We start from the raw sequence: 19,648 nt of genomic DNA on the forward strand, positions 1-19,648 counted from the left end.
CTCTTAGTTCGAGCATCTATCTTCAGTATTGCAGACAGTCTTCCAGAGACGCGGAGACCTTATTCCATTTAAGTGGTAAATTAGACACTGTTGACAAATCCTGATTACACCACATAACGGAGTTTCTAACACGAAATGAACCTGAATGTCATTTGGGGATAGAGAGGCCTGCAGCCTTATTTAATACGTTGAGGAATGCGTGGTGGTAACGTGTGCTGGGTCTGCTTCTGGTACTTCGGCAAAGATAATGTTAATAATTTTGTCTTTAGTCCCAAGATGACCGAAGTGTATTAATTTCCCAACAGACACTGGATGCATCTTGCCAATGCAGTATATTTTATGTTATGTTATGTTATGTTAACCGGGAACCTAGAAACGACGGAAAGGTTCCGTCCCCGCCGCTGCCGCAGTGGTCCGCAACCCCACGACGACTACCGCAGTCTATTTTACCCCTCCATCGCCCCACACCGAACCCAGGGTTATTGTGCGGTTCGGCCGCTGGTGGACCCCCCCAGGGGACGTCTCACACCAGACGAGTGTAACCCCTATGTTTGCGTGGTAGAGTAATGGTGGTGTACGCGTACGTGGAGAACTTGTTTGCGCAGCAATCGCCGACATAGTGTAACTGAGGCGGAATAAGGGGAACCAGCCCGCATTTGTCGAGGACAGATGGAAAACCGCCTGAAAACCATCCACAGTCTGGCGGGCCCACCGGACCTCGACACAAACGCGCCGGGCGGGTTCGTACCGGGGACCAGCGCTCCTTCCCGCCCGGAAAGCCGTGCGTTAGACCGCACGGCCAATACAGTATATTTTACTTGCGATATGAACATAGTAAGGGCCATAGTCATTTCACCTATTGTTTTTTAACTACAGCATATCTTACATTAGCTCACATTAACACTATCATTTTGCCCATCAGACCGTATAGAGTTCTTTTGAGCGGAAACAGCTTCTGTTACGATGCCTGAGGAACTGTTTTCTGTAGCAACCTATTCGTCAGTAACGATCTGATTGTTTACCTTACGACTCTTTCCTGTTTTCTGTTAGTTGCTGAACTTCCATACTGATTGCATCCTCAGAATGACTACTCACAGCATAAAGCGCACTGGCAACTGCCGCAGTAGCAATACCAATGTCCATACACTGCGAGGCGTGTGGCTCTCCTCTTTCACCGTATAAGGCGCTACTTACGATTTATCACAAAGAACAATTGTGAAATGGTAATAAACTGCCGAAAAGCCTGACGGCAATGCAACACATACGCAAACATTGAAGCATTACTTGAGCAACCGGGTCGACTGACTGCGTTATGCGGCGTAAACAAGGAAGTGCTACTAGAGCTCGACTCAAGGTCCTAACAATAAACACACAAACCGTACTTAGGTTAAGTGTTTGCTTACATTTGGTGCAGCAGAGCAGACGTTTCTGCGGCCTCTTCTCCTGACAGCGGCAGAGTGGCAGACGGCACTGTTTTCTTATTCCTATTTGATCAAGTGCCACGTCTGTTGTGTTGCTAGATAGTGTTCGAAGGCTCTTTCCAATGTCAAAGAAAAAGTGTATAGTTGCATTTTATAAGAAATAAAGACGATGACGTAATTCGGTGGCTATAAACGTTAAGAAATATTTGCGTATGTCGGAAAATTTGCCACATTGGCGGCTATAACTTAGCGAAACCCATATCGATATTATTAAAATCCTTTTGAATGTACTGCAGAGTAATTCTTTTTTAGATACTTAAAATTCTGAAACGCTAAAATAACAGATTTTTTGGCCGTGTTGTAGCGTCCTTCGTCAGGGTACAGCCTAACTTAGGCGGGAAGTGGGCGTTCCCATATACATCGCATTCTTGCGCTGTTATAAGACCACCGACATCAAGTTTAATGGGGTTTGTTGACCCTAAAATACCACTGGTCGGTGATAGGAGAAACGGTGAGCGTTTGTGGCAGACTCTTCGTGGGTTACACGGCTTGCTGGTAATTGGTAACCCACAGTGAATCGGTGACAAGCTTATGAGACTCGATTTTATCTGATGTTAGTGGCGGAAAAACGACGCCAGTTCTGCATGCGCCGTTTGTTTAGCCGGTCGCGGCAGTGTTCTTTGAGAATTCTGCCCTGCGATCACACTCAGCCCGTCGTGCCTGGATTATAGACAACTGAGTCGTTGGGAGCCTGTAGGCTTCCTCTGCACGAATATTCTTCCGTTGCTTCTGGATTTCAGTTGCCTTTCCTATTTTGCGTGTGCGCATCCATGTCTGTCTCGCAAGAACTCGAATTTCCTGAAACTTCATAGGCTGCCTGAAATCGCGATGATGGTGCACCACTAGTGAAGACCTGTTATGCTACACCAGAAGAACATAGCACTCATGTTGATGTTAACATGCCTTCTAGTTTCCACGTAGTAGGTGGCATCGCATTCACAATGTATTTTGTATACTGCTGCAACGCTGAGGACTTGTACTGCATCTTCTACGTTAACTGAATCGACAAAATCGGGTCTATTAGTTGCTAGGAGGTTTAGGACGTTCCGAGTCGTTTCTCTAAGTAACAGCTAAGGGCAATTTTCGAATAGAACATTCAATAAAATACCGCCGAATTCCTATCACAGACATCTGCTCAAATCACGCATGTGCCTCACTCTAGGGCGTGTAGTATAAAATCTCTCTTTATTATTACAGTATGACCAGGAAATCTATGTACGACATTTTCCAAAACACCTTTGTAGAGTCCTGATGCTGCAGCACCTAAGGTACATTGTCCATGTAAATTCAAATGGTTCAAATGGCTCTGAGCACTATAGGACTTAATATCTGAGGTCATCAGTCCCCTGTCCGCCCTGGTAGCTGAGTGGTCAGCGTGACAGACTGTCAATACTAAGGGCCCGGGTTCGATTCCCGGCTGGGTCGGAAATTTTCTCCGCTCAGGGGCTGGGTGTTGTGTTGTCCTAATCATCATCATTTCATCCCCATCGACGTGCAGGTCGCCGAAGCGGCGTCAAATCGAAAGACCTGCACCAGGCGACCGGTCTACCCGACGGGAGGCCCTAGCCACACGACATTTCCATTTATCAGTCCCCTAGAACTTAGAACTATGTAAACCTAACTAACCTAAGGACATCACACATCCATGCCCAAGGCAGAATTCAAACCTGCAACCGTAACGGTCACGAGGTTCCAGACTTAAGCGTCTAGAACCGCTCGGCCACAGCGGCCGGCCCATGTAAGTATTCGATTACAATGCCTGCCCCAGTTTTCTCACTTACCTATAGCCAGATTATTCCGGATCCGCAATCTGTAGTAACATCACTGCTAATATCACTACATATTATCGAGTTCTTATCGGCAACCTTTCTTTGTGATATGTACGGCTATTCTACCCGGAATTCAAGATGTCACTGGTACTCACTTCCAGTTCCCGATATCTTTCTGTTCGTAGTGCTATGTGTGCTCTGCACCGTTAATGAATGAAACCATGGACACTTCTGCAGTTAATTGATGCCATATTTAATATTTTCGTTTTCTGCCCGTCAACAACAAATGTTCCTCCTGTATATGATGTGCTCATCTACAATCAAAGGTTTTCATACTGACAGTTGTAAAACAGATCGACTCAATACAAAGAAGTACAAGTAATAGCACCCATCTACGTAGTCGACGTCGCTAAGGCACTCCTGTGTGGTGACGATCGACTCAGAGGTGACCGGTTTGAATCCTGGTGGTGGAAGAAATTTTCACCATCAGTATTTCTGCATTACAGGAGAGGATGCAGTGCTCCACACTACGACACTTTGTGCCAAAGTCTGGACTAGTTTCTAAACCTCTCTGTAGCATCTAATAGAGTGAGACTAAAATCGGCAGCCACCTTGGTGTTATGTGAGAGCAGTAGGCTACGTGCCGTTACCGGGTTTCACCTCTTCCTTCCCTTCGTGCACACTACGCTGTATAAGCCTTCATCATAGTCATTCACATGACGTAGATACACCCGTTAAGGGAACGCAACGGCAAACCACCCCCGAAAGGAACTTATCCAAGACGATAATGCGGGATACCCACATCTGTCCTCAACGCCCTTTCCCTGAGAGTGGGACTGAGTTTTAACAAATAACATTATAAAAAGTGGCTCGTGATTTTCATGATATCACTGTGCCGGATATTTTGGCTGCCAGTATATGTCCTAATAAAAACGTATGTGCGCTGTCAAACAAAAATGGAAAATGGAAAATAAAAACATCTAAAGGCATAATCGAGGAACATTACGGCGTGTGACACGGATACAGTTCACTAAAGACAGTGATTCAAACGCCGTACTGCAGACCTAATAGGAACCATAAAATCAGCGCGAGAACGCTAAGCCCGTATCAAGTGGAAGCACATCAGACAAGAAACCGATTACCTCCAGGACAAGTCGCACTAATACCTTGTAAAACCGCTTCCAGCCTTGATAGTGGACTCAGTTCGGTGAAAAAAATACTGTAAATGTTTCTTCAGGTACGCCCTATCCACCTGGAGTGACTCATTGTTGGTTAGACCCACCACAGCTGCCTAATTTCGGCGATGACTGCTAAGTTTCGCACACAGTTCCAAACTGTCCAGACGTTTTGTATGGGATTAAGATTTGCTAATTTAGCTGACTGGTCTTCGTAAAACCAGGATGTATGCGTGCAGCCCCGTGAACACGACTGTTGTCATCTTGGAAGACGTCGGCGTCCACAGCATACTTATCATGAAGATGAAGAAGGAGGAGCAACACTTAGTCACCTAGAATGGTACATATTCGTGGACGAAAACCAGCCCCCAAATCACAGAACCACCACTGGCTTGAACTACATCATCGACACAATGAGCGTTAAACGCCTCATTGGGCACTGGACGTCTTCAACCAGTTCAAAGGACGCAAAATCGTGACACGCCGGACCACACGACACGCTTCCAGCCAGCTATTGTCCAGTTTCTGTGTTGTTTGGTCCATTGAAGTCGTGCAGCTTTGTGTGGCTTTGTAAGCAACGGTCTTTTGCGAGGTACCCGTTTCCAGATGTTCATTCCTTGCGGTTCCCTTCGTAATGTTCGCTTGGAAACTAGTTGAGATGGACGTGCATACACTGGCAGTGGAAATTGCTCTCGGGATTGAAACCGATTTTCATTGCCGAGGGATGACACTAGTCATTGACCCCTGTCAGTTAAAATATTTTTATGATCACTGTTTTTAGGCCGTGTTACATGACTGCGAGTGGTACGCTATTCTCTGTAGGCATAGTGGATCGTCCACGTTGATATATCAGCAAATCAAGCAGCTTCATTCACGATGTGGTCACGGGTATGTCCGAACACAATTATTCCATTCTACCATTCTCCACATCGATGCATCTTACTGAGTTGATTCCATATAATCGACTGCCACGACTTACGTCAGCGGTGGAAGGTCAAATGACAGTCTCGTCACCATATGCAGTGCTCCAAAGCGACCAAGATACTCATTAAGTGTCTGACTAACATTTTGTTCGGTGAGCTTACTTGGCTGTCTGAATGAGTAGTCTGCTGTTTGGAACACCACAAACATTGCGTACATCCGAGAATGGCATCAGTAAACAAAGTTCATCTTTTATCTTTTTCGTACTGAACACCACGGCCATAATTTTTTTAAATAAAGGCCAAATTTTTCCCAACAAGCATGTAATTTTAATTGTACTAGGGCTTCTTTTTGGTTATGTGATACAGGATAGTTCAGCTAAGCTGTTTGCCACAAGTAAACGGTCCATTCACTTTAATGTGACCACTTGGGAAAAGCCTGAATAATCACCTTTTGCAGCGTGAACATTCAGGAAGAGGGCCAATGAGGTTCTGGAAGGTACCGACAGGAATGTGGAGACATGCTGACTCCAGAGGCAGTAGATTTGTCGATTGAGGATCCATGGCACGAGTAGGACTATCGACATGGTCCCATGGGTTCTCAATTGGATTCAAATCCGCAGAGTGTGGTGATCAACGGTAAACTCAACTTGATGCTCCTCGAAACACCAATGTACACTGCGAGCTGTGTGACTCATTGCATTGTACTGCTGGTAGATACCAAACTGCCGAGGAAGAAACAGACTGCATGTAGGGATGGATATGGTCCCCAAGGATAGGTGCATACTTGTGTTGATCCATTGCGGCCTTCCAGAACGACGAGATCACCCAGGGAATGCCACGAAAACATTCTCCAGGCCATAACGCTCCCTCCTGGTTGCAGGGTGTTTGCTTTCAGACGTTTAACGCTGTACACGCCAATGGCCACCTGTCTGACGGAGCATGAAACGTGGTTCATCTGGAAACGCCACCTGTCACCACTCAATGGACGTCCAGTTGCGGTACTGGAGCGCATATTCCAGCCTTCGTCGCCAATAAACAGCAGTCATCATGAGTGCATGAACAGGCACCTGTTGTGGAGGCCCATGTGCAACAACGTTCCCTGAACGGTCGTTGAGGAGACATTATTAGTAGCCCCTTCATTCATATGGGCAGTAACCTGCTCATCAGTTCCACGCCTATTCGTCCGTACACATCTCCACATCCGTCGGTGATCCCTGTCATCCATTGTCTCTGGTGCATCACAATTGCCTCATCGCGGGTTTATGATAGCGCCATTTTTGCCATGCACAGTACACTTTAACCATGATGGCACTTTAACAGTTTACAAATTTAGCCTCTTCGGAAATGCTTCCATCCTTGGTCCGAAAGCCAACGATCATACCCTCTTGGAAGTCACATAAATCGCACAATTTCCGCATTACGACAACGAAAGCACTGTTTTCTGCGTCCCCCCGACAAGCTTTATGAACCCCGCACTGTTAGTGCTGTCACATGCCATCTGTGAGTGGTTATTGTACGCTCACGTCGAACTTAGTTATTGTACGTTGACGTCGGACTTAGGTGGTGGTCACATTAATATGACTGAACGGTGTATTATACAGAGATAATCAAGGTTAAAGTTTATTAGCACTAGCTGAATCCTAATGTGATATGAGGATGATTTTCTTTTATTGCTATAGTATGGAGACTAAATATAGGACATAATCTGAAAACACAAAAATAATAATTAAAGTGGTAATTCATGAGATGTTTTTCACACAAGGTCAATCGGTTGAATACAACACAGTGAAAATGGAAACATTTTATTACTTTTTAATAGCTGTAGCATAAAGTAATCTAAAAAATTTGAGATTAAGCCTTAAAGGCAATCATCAAGGAGAGGTTCATCATTACTTTATTTTGTAGTTTCCTCATTAAGTGGGGACGACAGGGTGATGGTCGAAAAAACTCGAAATTTGTTTGTTACGGAATTCTAATGTCTATACATTGAAGAATTATTCCCCAAAATATTATGAGCGAACTCAAAAAAGTGACGATTCGGTGAGCGTTGGAAGCCGAGCGTGCACGGCACGCCTCGGCGTTAGGGAACAGGTTCCGCGGTCATGCTCCCTATTTATACCGATTTGAGTAAACTTGATTTGCTGGAGCGTTGCTGGGCTGCTTTACTCAAAATGTGAACGAAAGTTTCAATAGTTTCATTTCGAGGTACGCTCCAAAAATAATATCCAGCCGAAGCGAGCCGGCCGGTGTGGACGAGCGGTTCTAGGCGCTACAGTCTGGAACCGCGCGACCGCTAAGGTCGCAGGTTCGAATCCTGCCTCGGGCATGGGTGTGTGTGATGTCCTTAGGTTAGTTAGGTTTAAGTCGTTCTAAGTTGTAGGGGACTGATGACCTCAGAAGTTAAGTCCCATAGTGCTCAGAGCCATTTGAACCATTTGAACAAGCCGAAGCGGAACTGTCAACATTGCTTCAAATTTGGCCGTATGTCTATTCAATGTAGTCCATACTGTATTAATGCACGTGACAAATGCCTTTCAAATCAAAATTAGCGATGAAATGCGCCTATTCTGTGACGATAGAGACGCCAGCGGCGACGCGCTGTTCGACGAAAAGGGTTTTGAGGACGAAAATGAGGGCTTATGAGGGTTTTCGGCATAGTTGTTGGTGCCCACGCTATGATTTTTTGGTTTCCCTTGAAGCAAATTGAATTCTTTTCTGTTCATCGTAGCCGATTTTCTTTTGTTGATAGTATCTTTTCGGTGAAAAAAGAGGGGTCCAAAAATGGCGATTTTTTCAAATATCTATAATTTCGACAAAAAAAAATTTTTGCCAAATCCCTACGATGAACTAAAGTTACATCCGTAAGGATCTGGGCGATATGTTAATTTCCTGTTTCAGGTAACCACATCCGGAGTTACACCGCCAACCGTCGATCTTCCAAATTTCAGAGCTGCCTCGGGAAAATCCCAATTACACAGTGGATATATTAATATTTTTCAATTAAAAAATATCGATAAAAACTTCAATCTATAATTTATTCATTGCAGTAAATTCCATTTGTCTACTGCATTCTAGTAACGAGAAAAAATTCCTGAATTTGAGCAGTATTTTCGTCCGTGACCCTGTCGTTCCCCCTTAAACCTATAGTGCATGATTTTCACTGCAGTGGACGACTTTTAAAGGACACTTCTCTGGTGTTTACAGTCAGTCACTAGGCCGCAAATGCATGCAGGGGACAACACCAGTAGGGAGCGCCAGCTGCAGTGGACTGTGTTTATTTGCAGCCCCAGAAATGTTTGAAAACTCCAAAACTTAAGAGCTGTACACGTTAGAGGACGCTATGCATCACACAGTTAAAGGATGTTTATGATCTAATGGCAGTTTATGTCTATAGGCTTTTGCAATGGATGCTGCTGAAGAAATAGTAAAAATGAAGGCAAAATTTGTCCTTTTGCTTTTCTTTATCAGTGAACATTCTTGGAGTTTTGTATAGCTGGTTCTGCTTCTCAAAAAATTAAAATTTTTTGTAGACATAGTTACTTTCGAGACGCCAATATCTACATTCAAGGCATTTTAAACTGCAGTGTACAAGACACCTCTCACTCAAACCTCATTCATCTCATCTCTAAGGACTTGATGGGATGACCTTCATCAGTTTTTTTCTGTTGACACGTTTTTTGGTAGACAAAATTTCAGTTGTTGTTTCTTTGAGACGTACGAAAGGCTTAGTAGTCTTGGCTTTCATCGCAAGACGAATCCAGTCCCCAGGAAGAAAGATTTGAATATATTTTTGTGACGCTGAGTAAATTATTCTGAAATCTAGACCATTAGGCAAAAATTAGTGGCCTGAACCAAAAGTATTATGATAAGCTACTTTTATGCTTAACTAAGGATGTAAGGTCAAGTTAGTCACTGTAGATGCGACTGTAATATTTCGATTTTTGCCAGTACATCAGTCACAGTGGAGACTAATAGGCGTGTGGCTTTTAGCATCTTGCCTAATATGTTCAGCAAACACAAATGCTATTTCTTGGGATATTCTCGCTCCATCTGTCTTTATCGTTCCATATATGCTTACACCTATTACCATTGTTAAATTATTGGTTTCCGGAATTATGCACATGCATATCTCGCTTGTAGTGTACAATAGATGTTATCAATTTTGGAAATGGTATGATATAGCATACACTTGACTTCGTCATTTTTAAGAAACCGTGTAGCGTGCTAAACTTTGACCAAGTGCTATTTCTTTTCCAGTTCAAATTTACCACGCCATTCCTGGTAATTCCTTTCAGTTACTGTCTTCAACTAAAGTTCGTCCCATCGACTACATACATCTTTTGCAGGAACTTTAAAATACAAGTTAGGGGAGGCTGGGGTAAAATGACGAACTTAAGCTCCAGAATTTTTCTGACAGTTTAGTAAGTGATTTAAAAACCTGAAATTTAAAGGAACAGTTATTTTTATGTTCAATAAGAAATATTTAAATGCTGTCATCACTCCTCGATTTATGAAAAACATTTTTCAAAAAAAAGTATAATTTTCGTCGTCTTACTCCACCTATGGGTAAGATAACGAATATATAAACGTTTACATTAAGAGAGAAGAAATTTTTAAAAACTCAGAGAAACTATGTATGTGGCATGATGTATAGAAGTCAAAGATGAAACACCAAAAATACAATAACAGATTGCTCACCATGAAACTCAGTTATGAAATATTAGTCGCAACAAAAATTTAGAATAAGATTAATTACATAGGCAATACACTTTATACACAAAAATTGCTCTTCCAGGGTATGTCTTTCGCGTCACCATCATCCCAGCCAGAAAATGCAGCCTAAGATCTGCGCATGAAGCACTGATACCACAACACTTCCTTTCCATGTCCTTCGCAATTAATGCAGTCTTCTTCATCTTCTTCTAATATTGTTTCAGTATCAGAATTGTTGTCGTCTATATGAGGAATCTCTTAAAATGACTCATCCCCACAGAAAGACATACCAATTCAGTATCAGTTTGAAGAATTTCGGGACATGTAGAACATTTTCCAAGGTTAACGAGAGCCATTTCTTATGAAACGTGAACTCTGTTTTTCCGTTTGTTGGTATTTACGTAGCAGCTGAAAATTCTAGATGGCTGTAGGCTACAGAAGCTTCCAATAGTGTTCAACCTTCAATTAGTGATATTTTTCTTGTTTTGTGGTACACTGTCAGAAACTACTAAAATGTAAATATAGAAAGTATTGCTTCTAACTGAACTTTAGCTGCCTGACAGAAAATGTTATGCAAAGGTGTTATGTATGTCTGAAATAAGAAAAGTGGTAGTGTTAGTCTATTTCATGATAAATACACATAGTTTTTCAAACGTTCTGAGTTTTATTCTATAAGAAATTGTACTTCGTCTTCTCCACGCCTCTCTCTTCCACAAAATTAGTATGAGCTGGCTTCTCTCCTTGCCATCCCTTCAGACCTCGTACACTTCTTATCACAGAGACTCCTGTTTGTTTGCTGTATAGAATATGATTCATGTAATGTAATGTATTATTACAGCTTTTCTTGGAGAATATTTTGGTCTCATGTTTCTGTATCGTTTTAATGAATGAGTAATACATTTTCAGCTTGTACAGAATTATTTCATTTCTTATGTTAATGTCAGTGGCAGATATAATGTGTAGATAATATTTAATATTTTTGTAAATTTAACATCAATATGGTTTCATCCTTTGTTTCAGATAGAACTTCTCTGTTTCACATATGGAATCATGTTTGGAACAGGAGCCTCCCTGGTCTACACTCCTTCCCTTGTAATTCTGGGCCATTACTTCAAGAAATACATGGGCATTGTGAATGGATTTGTAACTGCTGGGAGCTCTGTATTCACTATAGTGATGCCTTTTGTTATCGAAGGCCTGCTGACTGCAGTGTCAATGGAGTCGTGTATGCAGTTTCTTGCTGGTCTAATGGCGCTCATGATGCTATGCGCAGTGCTGTTTAAGCCAGTCAAACCAGCCAGTGATGCGTCTAACAACGTAAAAACTGGTTTCAAATCACTACTGAATGTGGACATATGGAAAAAAAAGAAGTATGTTATTTGGGCAATTGCTGTTCCTTCAGCGCTTTTTGGGTACTTTGTTCCCTACATACACATGGTAATTTAACTATCAATTTTGTTTTCTGTAGTTAAGTATCACAGTATGTTAACAAAGATAGAGTTTAATGCATGCGGTTTCTCATCAGACTTGCATGGAGAACTGATAATATGGGGAAGTCAAATGAAAATGAGACAGACGGAAAAAATAAAGGTAAGTTTTAAATTGTTTATTACTTTAAAAGCAATCATTATTGCTGTTAATACATTTATCCCAACGTGAGACAAGACGGTCAGCGCCCACTTGCATAAACGTTTGCGGTTGCCTACAGAACCACGATTGGACTCAGGTGGGCACCTCTTCGTCCGAAGCAAATCGAAATCCACGAATGTCTTTCTTCAGAGCACCAAAAATAAAGCCGGCCAGTGTGGGCGAGCGGTTCTAGGCGCTTCAGTCTGGAACCGCGCGACTGCTACAGTCGCAGGTTCGAATCCTGCCTCAGGCATGGATGTGTGTGATGTCCTTAGGTTAGTTAGGTTTAAGTAGTTCTAAGTTGTAGGGGACTGATGACCTCAGATGTTAAGTCCCATAGTGCTCAGAGCCATTTGAACCATTTTGAACCAAAGCCGGCCGCGATGGTCTCGCGGTTCTAGGCGCGCAGTCCGGAACCGCGCGTCTGCTACGGTCGCAGGTTCGAATCCTGCCTCGGGCATGGGTGTGTGTGATGGACTTAGGTTAGTGAGGTTTAAGTAGTTCTAAGTTCTAGGGGACTTATGACCTAAGATGTTGAGTCCCATAGTGCTCAGAGCCATTTGAACCATTTTGAACCAAAAATAAAATCACATGGAGAGATCGGGACGTGCATAGAGGATGTGTTAGCGCTTCCCAGCTATACTTCTGCAGCGTAGTCGAAACAAGCTTGGCAACGTGTGGGCAGGCATTATCCTGCTACAGAATGATGCCATTTATCAGCATTCCTGGGCTTTTGGACTTAATGGCACGCTCCTATTTTTCCAAAGTGTCCACGTACCGCTTTGCATTAACTATGGCGCCGTGTTCCAGAAAGTCAGCGAGTAGTGGGCTCTGTGAAAAAAGAAAGGTTCATCATGACTTTGGCGGAGCTGCTGTGCACGGCTTTGAATTTTTTCGATGGGCATGAATCCGTATGCTTCCATTGTTGATTACGATGCTTGCTCCCCGGCTCAAAATGACAAAATGATGACACCATGTTTCATCTCCCGCGACCCTACAGCACAGGAAACGATATTCTTCACCGTAATACTGTTCCAAGTGCTGCAGTTATGTTGACCTTCTGCTCAGTTTCTGCTCCTCCATCAGGCTGTGCGGAACCCATTGGGCACAGATTTTCCGGAACTCTCTGTTATGATTACGCGAGCGGTACCGTGACTGATGCCCAATATGAGCCTTATGTCTTCCACTGTCCAGCGGCTGTCATTTCTGACGGCAGCATCCACCGCAGCAATGACTTGATGAGCCTGCCCTGGTCAACTGCTGCCTTTCAGTAACACCTCATACCCTCGAAATTGCTTATTCCGTGCAAACACTCGCGCACTAGAAATACTCAGCAGACATTCGGGCAGGAATTTCACTCTCTGACACTCCTTCTGCAGTCAAAAACAGCACTACACCTCGCTGTTCCTTTTTCCCGGCCTCCGTGGTGAAGTGGGACGCTGACCTCACGTCGAGCACGCCTAGAGACAAATGCCACAGCGTTAAACGCTCGCGCTGTTTCTTCCAAATTCTCAACAGAGGTCATTTCTGTACACATACCTACCTGCATTACCAACGTCGGTGCCATGCTCGTGACATAGACTGTCTCGTTTTCATTTGACCGCCCCGTATACGAAAAGTAGAATGTGTAAGTAAATTAAAATGTATGACAACATTAACGTAGTAGTTCTAATATAGCACCCCGGACCTACGATATTTCCGAACCGGAGCAAAAACTTGATAGTTTCTGAGACAGTATTTCTTTTGCTAGCTAGCATGTGATAAGAACTAGAGAAATTATGTCTAATGCATGTCATTGTTTAAATCTACATCAAAACAATAAATAAAGTTGATGGCTTTATAAGGTACAACAAGAAATCAGTTTGCTTCACATGGAAATAATAGGAAGCTGTCAGGCAGTTTTTATGCCCCTGGCACAAAATTGAGTATGGTCCAGTTCTTGCTAAGGAAAAACAGTCTCACCCTTCCTGATGGAGTAAATATGATTCTCTGTGCTACTAATGGTAGTGTACTAGAGATGTACCAACGGAAGGGATCAGAAATCGAATTTTTACAAAAACCGTTGACTGGTTTTCTATGAATGGTCACTACTAAGTATAAAAAACTGTTACTTTATTTATTTACAATGGAAAATATATAATGATTGATAACAGTAGAGCTAGATGGAAGGAACTACCTATACTGAACGTTTGGAATTGCTGAGTGTGCATATTAATAAGAATTTGCACATATTACAGGTCATCTCAAACCCTTACATTCAAAATTTATTATTAATTTAATTGCTGATTTTAGTGAGATGAGCATTAGAAAGTTTGCTGGCTTTGATCTTTACAAGTGTTAATATCACATGGAATAATACTCTGGGACATTTTTACACTTGGATATAAAGTATTAACTGTAAAAAACTGTGTAATGAGGATTTTATGTGACATACCACCTCAGGCCTCATTTATGAAGCTGTTTAAGAAATTATGCTTTTTGCCACCAGCTGCACAATTCATTTATGGTCTTGTTAGATTTCTTTTCAAGACGCAATCATGATTAAAAATAATAGTGGTATCCATAAATAGATTACTAATAATGAAAATGACTTCTACTGTTCTCAACTTCACCTCGCTCTTATTTAAAAAAAAAAAAAAAAAAAAAAAAAAAAACTGTACCATCTTGTCTTAGGAACTGACGATACTGACAGATAGTGAAAACACTTTTTAAAACAAATTAAATTCTGTTTTGATTGCTAAATTCTTGTACTCCAGAGATGAATCTGTGAATACTCACAGTAACTCAATCAACATTTAAATAAAGATTAATGTGAAAACAAATCAATGAGATATAAACTTCCTATTATGGAGCACTAGGCTCTACTCTTAAAATGTGTGACACTAGCGTCTTTTATATGATTTACTTTGCTGATGCACTATACTTTCCCAGAATATTTCCTACAAATATGTCTTCCAGTCACCTTCTGTACACCTGAGTTCCAGTTTTCACTATACACTGAAGTGCCGAAGATATTGATATAGGCTTGTGTATTCAAATACAGAGATATGTAAACAGGCAGAATGCGGCACTGAGGCTGCCAGCACCTATATAAGATAACAAGTGTCTGGTGCAGTTGTTACATCAGTTTCTGCTGCTACAATACCAGATCATCAAGATTTAAGTGAGATTGAACATGATGTTATAGTCAGCACATGAGCGATGGGACACAGCATCTCCAAGATAATGATGAAATGAGGATTTTCACGAGTGACCAAGAATATCAGGAATCTAGTAAAACATCAAATCTCTGACATCACTGCAGCCAGAAAAAGATTCTGCAAGAATGGAACCAATGACAACTGAAGAGAATTGTCCAACATGACACAAATGCAACCCTTCTGCAAATTGCTGCAGATTTCAATGCTGGGTCACCAACAAGTGTCAGCATGTGAACCATTCAAGGAAATATCATCGATTTGGGCTTTCAGAGCCAAAGACCCACTCGTGTACCTTTCATGAGTGTATGACACAAAGCTTTACACCTCACCTAGGCCCATCAACAACACCATTGAACTGCTGATGACTGGAGTCTCATTTCAAATTGCATTGAGCAAATGGATGTCTACAGGTATGGAGACAACCTCATGAATCCATAGACCCTGCATGTCAGCAGGGGACTGTTCAAGCTGGTGGAGGCCTTGTAATCACGTGGGGCATGTGCAGTTGGAGTAATACAGGACCCCAGATACATCTAAATATGACTCTGGCAGGTCACACATAGATAAGCATCCTGTCTGGTCACCTGCATCCATTCAAGTCCATTATACATGCTGATGGACTTAGGCAATTCCAGCAGGACACTGTGGCACCCCATACGTCCAGAATTGCTACAGAGTGGCTCCAGGAACACTTTTCTGACTAACACTTCTGCTGGCCACCAAACTTCCCAGACATGAACATTACTGAGCATATCTGGGTGCCTTGCAACATGCTGTTCAGAAGAGATCTACAGCCACTCGTACTATTACAGATTTATGGAAAGCCCTTCAGAATTCGTGGTGTCATTTCCCTCCAACACTATTTCAGATATTAGTCAAGTCCATACCATGTTGTGTTGCGTCATTTCTGGGTGCTCATGGGGGTCCTACATGATACTAGGCATGTGTACCAGTTTCTTTGGCTCTTCAGCGTATGTTATATGTTGGAATCAGACGCTATTGGGCTCTGTGCATTGTTCATAGGGGCTACCTTGCATAAACCCACATTTAAAGAGGCTTACCATTCTATACTCTAAATGGAATTATTTTCTTATTCATGCTGTATGCTTATTGGGAATGTTAGTGATTTAGTTAGGTCCACAGCTTCCTTGTGGAAAATTATTTAGTACAAAGAAAACATTATGAAAACATTTATCCTACCTGACTCATGCTTCTGAACTGTACTTATATTGTACAATACTGCAGTCCCTGTGTTATCCCGAATTACAATGCAGTCAATGTTCCTTCAGACATGTAGGCATGTCTAAAGAAACAGGCACTGTGGCGACTACAGCCATTATGAAATACATGAAATGTATTCATAGTTTGCAAATACATGTGGATATGGAGGCAATTGAATTGTTGCACACTCTTTCTCAAATACTGATTCTATAAATGTACTCAGTATGAGAACAAAATTCTCTTTCTTCCAGAGAGTCACATTTAAATTACTGAAGCACCTTTGTTGCAATTTCCTGTGTTTTTAACTTACTTTTCATGGTCCAACCAGAGTATTTATTAGTTCAGTTGCCATATCTGCACTGCAAGGACTCTGAAGAGGAAAATTTTTAGAATAGACTACATTAGTCTTTTGCCTCTAGTTTACTACATAGATTATGCACTGTACATCCTTAGAAGTCCCCAAACAACTATCTCCATTTTTTGTATTAACACTGGATATTTAAATTATGTGACAGTCTCCAGAAATGTGCTAATAAACTTGAAAGGATCCAACACTGTCCAGTTACAACACAAGGGGAGATTATATTTCCTTGACAAGGGCTTGAGACAAAGCTGGGTGATGTGATTGCCAGTCTGTATAAATGAATTGGTCCATAATCTATGATGGTGGCACAAAGCCAGTCCTGTAGCTCAGGTTTAGAAGGGGTGTGCTCCAATTACCATATTGGCATGAGTTATCAGTGGTAGAGAGTTTCATACGACAAACATAAATCAAGTCATCAAATTCTGAGACAGGCTTCAATTTCAGTTTACACATTTAATCAGATAAATAAACTGCCACAGTAAATAATGTGATGCTCACATATTTCTGGGTGCAGTCATGAAGTGATTCCTCAATGGGTTGCAGTCAACAGACAAATAAGGGTTGACAGTGTACTCCTTTTGCTGAGAATCAGAATCTGCCTTCAGTTTCAATGCAGTGAAATGCAATCAATGTCACTGGCATAGGTTTTTGTTTCCATGACCTATCATATTTATTAGAATCACCTCTCCCTTTCACCATAGGCTCATGGCTCAGAACCCTTGTCATCAGAGTAGAGAGCTTTTTTTCCTATTGCATTTGATGTCACTAAATGTTCCTTACCCCTTTAATATCCAGTTTATCAGAGTTTATTATTCCTATTATGTAGCAAACTTCTGGAAGTGACAGTTCAACTTCTGTAAATGAACCCACGTGAGGTCTTCATTTCAGAAAATGATAAAACGAAGGCAAAAATGCTAACAGAAAGCTGATTATGCAAAAAAATAAACATTAGTATAAAATTAAATTAAAGATGGAGTATGTACTAAATTCATAGAATGAGTACCAATGGTGGTTCCATATTTATTGCAATGAAAAACTGTGATCTCTAAAGAGGTCAGAATCAGTGTGAGAGATGATATAGGCAATGGTAAGCATCAGATGTGAGCAAAAAATATTAATCATTGATTTTCATCATCTTCCCACATGAAATATTGAAGTGATGGAAAACTTCAGGTAAAGCTTAACAAATGAAGTGCAGAAATTTAGTGATTATACCATTCTGATAGGGAGACATTTCACCCTAACAGTTAGAGACAGGAGACAGAGACAAGAGTTCTTGTGTTGTCGTGCTTTTTTCAATATGGCACAAAGTTCTCTCCCCCACATGCTAGACATGAAAGTGAGTTAGCAGTGCATTGCCATCCAGTTGTGAGCTATGTTGGAAGTTTCAAGTCTCTAGCTCATTGGGAAATATCAGTGCTAAGCAAAGTGCCCTTTGCTACACACCAGACAAGAAAGCGATTTAATATTGCATTATCATCCAGTTCCGAGCTATGTTTGAAATTTCAAGTCTCTAGCTTATCATGCAGTGAGTTTAAAATTGATTGCAATATTTATACTGAACAGGCAGACAGACAATAATGCAATATACATCTCCTCTTGCCCCCCTACCTCTGCTCAGCTGTATCTCTCCATCCTCTTGCAAATCACCTGGAATGCATTTCAAGATTACCTGCACAACACACTGGTGTTACATACCTTACATGCCCCCCCCCCCCCCCACCTTACTGAACAGACTTACAAAAAACTGAGTTAATATTGCATTGTCATACAGTTCTGAGCTATGTTTAAAATTTCAAGTCTATAGCTCATCGAGAAGTTAGTTTAAAATCTGTTGCAAAATTTGTCCTGAGCAGACAGACAGACAAACAAGAAAGGAACTTAATAAAAACATGGTAAAAATATCTGAAGATGCTGCTGAAATAAAATCAACTGTAGTTGATTGCTTGCAGTTGAATTCAGTATAGAATCTGCATAAGAACTAGCCTCACTTCTTGAGTGGTGTGCACACAGAAAGCAGCTGTTAGGAGGTGAGCTCTATATAACTGTTTGTGGGTGAGAAGTCTGTATGCAGGAAGATCACATCATTAGGAATTTGTTGTGAAGTTCATAAAGACTTGAAAATGATAGGCACATGATGCAATGTCTGGCAGTCACTTTGGATCAAAATAATTGTAATGTAGTGCATGTAAATAAATGAGGTTATCAAAACTGTTTTGGCTATAACATCAGAATAGCTCACTTGAATATTTCACAACCATAGTGTACTTTAGAGTATCTTTCTGGAGTAATATAAGGTGAAACAATCAGATAAGTGTTGGAGAAGGCAGGTGCAAGATTATGATTTTTTGAAATAATATAGGTTAAGTGTAATTCACCTACAAAGAATGACACTTAAAAACACATTGTAACTGTACTTTAGTACTATTTATTGGTCTGTGATGCTTACCAAAGAAGAACTTCACATTTTGTAATAGATTTTTTAGTCATTGCAGGAGCATTACAGAAATACTCGACAAACTCCATTGGCAGATAATAATATGAAGGTTCCATAAATCACAGATGTCCAGTCTCTTAAAATTCCGAGAGCCCATTTTCCAATATGAGTGCAGAAAATATTACTTACCCCAGCTCATATCTTGAATAATGATGACAAAAATAAAATTTGATATAGTTGTGAAAATACAGAGAAGCACTAACAGTTTTCTGCCCTGCACTTCTCACAGATGGATCAAGAAAAGGTGAAGGCAGTGTGTTTTGTAAATTTTATATCCTCACACACAAATACTGTGGTGGCTTAAGTGTAAAGATCTAGATGTAAATCACATTCTCCATGTCCTGAGTCATGCTAGTAGGTATCACAAGGCTGCATTATTCACATTGGTTTTTGTACAATGTGTGTAGATAGGTTACAGCTGGAAACCTCTGAGAGGCTCCAGCATTTGCTACATTTGATTGGAAACCTGCTTTCAAACCTTCTAACTGTATGCATCAATGTCTTCTGTGTAACTTGTGAATACGTGTTTATGCTGGGTGATTTCTACAGCCAGTGTTAGTAATGTCTCTTTGGAGAATGGCACATACATCTACATCTACATACATACATACTCCACAAGCCATTGTTTGGTGTAGGGTGGAGGGTACTGTGTACCACCACTGATCAATTCCTTTCC

At 41.4% G+C, this 19,648-nt stretch overlaps 1 protein-coding gene across 1 annotated transcript in view; it reads left to right on the plus strand.

Annotated features, from left to right (window-relative positions):
• Positions 1 to 19,648, plus strand: part of LOC124722377 (monocarboxylate transporter 10) — a 447,112-nt gene that overhangs the window by 303,349 nt on the left and 124,115 nt on the right. Inside the window, exon 3 of the mRNA XM_047247551.1 lies at positions 11,082 to 11,498. Coding sequence (XP_047103507.1) covers positions 11,082 to 11,498 — 417 coding nt within the window. The remainder of the gene's footprint in view (positions 1 to 11,081; positions 11,499 to 19,648) is intronic.

This window comes from Schistocerca piceifrons, chromosome X (genome assembly GCF_021461385.2).
Source record: "Schistocerca piceifrons isolate TAMUIC-IGC-003096 chromosome X, iqSchPice1.1, whole genome shotgun sequence".
Taxonomy (NCBI): Eukaryota; Metazoa; Arthropoda; class Insecta; order Orthoptera; family Acrididae; genus Schistocerca; species Schistocerca piceifrons.